This window comes from Vicia villosa, unplaced genomic scaffold, assembly GCF_029867415.1.
Source record: "Vicia villosa cultivar HV-30 ecotype Madison, WI unplaced genomic scaffold, Vvil1.0 ctg.000441F_1_1, whole genome shotgun sequence".
NCBI lineage: Eukaryota > Viridiplantae > Streptophyta > Magnoliopsida > Fabales > Fabaceae > Vicia > Vicia villosa.
Genome location: NW_026705209.1, coordinates 648,266 through 652,502, shown reverse-complemented (window position 1 = coordinate 652,502; position 4,237 = coordinate 648,266). Strand labels below are relative to the sequence as shown.

Below are 4,237 nucleotides of genomic sequence, written 5' to 3'. Positions count from 1 at the left end.
ATGGACAAGGGTGGATGGACTGTTGTCCATAACAAAAACGTGAGGAGAACAAATAATGGTGGATCTTACTGGAATGCGAGGAGAGGAAAAGAGGCTATAGGTAATGAAGAGGTGTCTAACTTCTTCATCACAAAATTTAATGAGGACTTGAGCGCAAGGGATCTTTTCGAGAACTTTAAAGATTATGGGCTTGTCATGGAGGTGGCAATACCGGCAAAAAGAAACAAACAAGGAATGAGGTATGGATTTGTCAGATTTAGGAAGGTAGAAAATGAAAGAGATTTGGCAATCAAGCTGGATAACATCTTCATCAGAGGAAGAAAACTGTATGCAAACATTCCTAGGTTTAACAGAGACAAAAGACTCGCTGCAAAGGACCACAGGAGTGGGGTGGACACTAAGAGGACAGCAACAGGAATAAACAAAGGTGTAGAACAGCGTAAAGGACTGAAGGAGAACTATCTACCAAGAACTGAAAACTCTTATGCAAATGTGGTGAGAGGTAGAGTGGTGGAGGGTCAAGGAAGGAAGCATATGTTACAGGGTAAGGTTAAGGATAAGGAAAAAGACACAATAGGTTGGTGTGACAAGGTAAAACTGCCGAGATTTGCACATCTCCAATTTAACATGCAAGAAGATGAAATGAAAAGATTTGAAAAAGCATTTGTTGGGGTGGTGGAAAAGGCGGGTATGACGTATAACATCCAAAAGGCTCTTCATACAGAAGGTTATTTCAATATTAAAGCCACGCCTTTGGGAGCTAATCTCTGTCTATTGGAGGAACAGGAGGAGGGAGAGATTAAAACAATGATTGAGAAAGATAGGGTTTGGATAGAACAGTGGTTCTCAGACATTCATCCATGGTCACCACAAGATGTCGATAATGAACGTGTTACATGGATGAGATGCTACGGATTACCGTGTCATGCTTGGAACCCAAAGGTCTATGCTTTCATCTCAAGCACGGTGGGCGCCTATGTTTGTGCAGATAACGAAACAAGAAACCATAAAAGGCTGGATGTTGCACGATTTCTGATTCGAACCAAATACTCCCTTGTGTTGAACGAAACCATTAACATAGAGATTAATGAACATGTTTATAGAATTAAGTTGGTAGAAGACATGCATGGCCCAAAACGTATTACAATCTCTGATGATACCACCCAAGAGGACTCATCTGATGACCTAGATTCTGAGGAAGAAGACGAAGAGGGTAGCGCGTGGAGTGAAGACGAAGAGATTGAGTGTGCGGAGGGCGAAAATCATGGGGAAAAGGAAGTTTCTATGTCAAATCAATCAGTAGCAGGTAGTGGTAGCAAGGAAAAAGGCACAGCGGAAGCGGCGGATATGAGTTTGGTTGCAGATACTTTTGAGAGAAAGGAAGATTATGGGAGTACCCAGATATTGGAGGCAGAAAAGGTACTCCAAAAGTCATCGGAAAAAGGAAATATTAATGGTGATGGGAGTGAAAGTAACAAGGCAAAAGAGTCAACGATGGTTGTAAAAAAGGGGTGTGGGGCCAGCGAGGAAAGGAAAGAGGGGTTGGACAATACAGAAGTCATGGGCCAAGAAAATTCTGATGCTATCTCTAGCACTCAGGAGGGCCTTATTGGGCTGTCAAAACCTTTAAGGCCCAACAGGAAAAAGGCTTTGGTTGACATTTACGAATCACTGAAAATACCATATGCTCCTTCCTATTTCACTACGTTGCTACAATCCCAAGTTCAACCTAATTTGAAACAAACTACCTCAAAAAATCAAATGCAAAAGGTTGGGCCGGTGAGGATTAATGTTGATCAAAACAACTCAGGGGTTTCAGGGGATTCAATAACAGACTCTGGGGTTCAATTTGGGAATAAGAGATTATGGAAGACAATTGAAAGTGTGCCAAAGAAGGTGTGGAACACAATAAAGGATCTGGGGATTGAAGGTGATGAAGATGATGAGGTTTTTGAAACAATCATTCGAGAAATGGAGGAAAACAACAGAAGAGGTGCAGCAGGAAAGAAGGAGAGAGATATGGTGCTTAAATGATTATTGCAACATTCAACATCCGTGGGAGTGGAAATACGATGAAACAAAAACGTATTTCCCAGATAGTCCGGAAAATCAATCCACAGGTTATGTTCATACAAGAAACAAAGATAGGAAAGATGACAGAGCAGGTGATATGGAGGTTATGGGGATCTAAGGACTGCGAATGGTCAGCTAAGGAAGCAATTGGGAGATCAGGGGGTATTGTTACAATATGGAGGAAAGGAGTATTCTGCCCAGAATTTACTTTTTGTGGAAAAGGATTCCTGGGACTAAAGACAATCGTGAATGACAAGGTAATTTATTTTATCAACGTATACTCACCATGTTCTTTGTCTGAAAAAAGAGAAATGTGGTTAGAAATTATTCGTTGGAGAAACAAACTGGTTCGGGGTGAGTGGGTGGTCGGGGGAGACTTCAATTCTGTAAAAAATAGAGAGGAAAGGAGGGGCAAGGAGAATCGTAGTAGAGGCGTGGAGATGGAAGAATTCAAATGCTTTATTGAGACGATGGAGCTGGTGGATTTGCAAGTAATGGGTAGTTTGTTCACTTGGATCAAGCCAAATGGTAAGGCCGGGAGTCGACTTGATAGAATCCTGTTGACTGGGTCGTTGATTTCTAATTGGGAAATAGTGGCTCAAGAGGTAGGAATGAGGGATGTCTCTGATCACAAACCGGTATGGACAAAATCAAGCAAAGTAGATTGGGGGCCAAAGAGTTTTAGAGTCTTGAAGTGCTGGTACGAACATAAGGATTTCCAAAGCTTTATCCAAAATGAGTGGAATGCTATAGTACTCAAAGGAAGTCCAGGATTCATCTTAAAGGAGAAGTTGAGATTTTTACGTGGTAGACTAAGATGGTGGAACCGAGAAGTGTTTGGTATGGTGGACCTAAAAATAGAAGATATCGTGAATGATCTCAACCGGCTGGAAGATAAGATGCTTATCCCAAATATTAACTTAGAAGAGGCAGACTTTGCAAATAGAAGGCTATACCAGGATAACTTCTGGCAGAAGTTGCATATCAAAGAAAGCATCATAAGACAAAAATCAAGTCACCAGTGGGCCAGAGAAGGTGATAATAATACTAGGCTTTTCCATGCGTCGATGAAAGCGAGACATAGGAGAAATTACATTGGATCAGTCATGAATTCTGGTGGGACTGTAGTGGACTCGGTTATGGAGGTCAAAGAGGTTATCAAGGAATTCTTTGAAGCAAAATTCAGATGTCCAAATACTACAAGACCGCGGCTGCAATGCCCATGCCCATACAAGTTAAGTGAACAAGAGAGTAGGAGTCTGGAGGAATTATTTACGAGGGAGGAAATCAAGCAAGCTGTATTCGAAGGAAGCGGAGACAAATGCCCTGGGCCCGACGGATTTAATTTGGAGTTTATGAAGACATACTGGAACATTGTAGGAGAGGAAATTGTGCTTTTCATCCAAGATTTCCACAAAGGAGGTAAACTGCCCAAAGCTGTAACTGCATCTTTCATAGTTCTAATTCCTAAAGTTGAAAATCCTTTAAGCCTTGAAGAATTTTGCCCAATATGCTTGATTAGTGGAATGCTCAAAATTGTATCACGTATATTATCTGCAAGAATGAGGAAGGTTATAGGAAAACTGATTTCAAACAATCAAACGACATTCATACCGGGAAGACAAATCCTAGACGGGGTATTGGTTACAAACGAAATCCTTGACTATGCAAAAAGGAACAAGAAGGAGTGTTTGATGTTCAAGGCCGATTTTGCACAAGCATACGACTGCGTGGATTGGAACTATCTGAGGCTAATGTTAATAAGCATGGGGTTTGGAGAGAGATGGATGTGCTGGATGGAAGCTGCTGTATTCACAAGTTCAATGTCAATCTTAGTCAACGGAAGCCCAACGGCGGATTTTCAGGTGACGCGAGGATTAAGGCAGGGAGACCCATTATCTCCGTTTCTGTTTACGATTGTGGCTGAAGGTTTGGCAGGTTTGATGAGGCAAGCTACGACTAGTGGTTTATTTCAGGGTTTTCAGATTAATGAAACAGTCAGTTATAGCCTCTTGCAATTTGCTGATGACACGATAATACTCGGTGATGGGTCATGGAAAAACATGTGGACTCTTAAAGCTGTGCTACAAGGATTTGAGATGGCATCCGGTTTGAAAATCAATCTGAATAAAAGCAAGATGTATGGAGTTTGCATTCAAGACTA

The 4,237-nt window shown here is 41.5% G+C and overlaps 1 protein-coding gene across 1 annotated transcript; it reads left to right on the top strand.

Annotated features, from left to right (window-relative positions):
* Positions 1-2,034, top strand: LOC131628301 (uncharacterized). The gene has a single exon (XM_058899153.1). It carries the CDS (start codon positions 1-3, stop codon positions 2,032-2,034), a length of 2,034 nt encoding a protein of 677 aa, XP_058755136.1.
* The last annotated feature ends 2,203 nt before the right edge of the window (positions 2,035-4,237 follow it).

Coding starts and splice junctions, on each gene's coding strand:
- LOC131628301 (XM_058899153.1), top strand. CDS start 1: ATGGACAAGGGTGGATGGACTGTTGTCCATAACAAAAACGTGAGGAGA.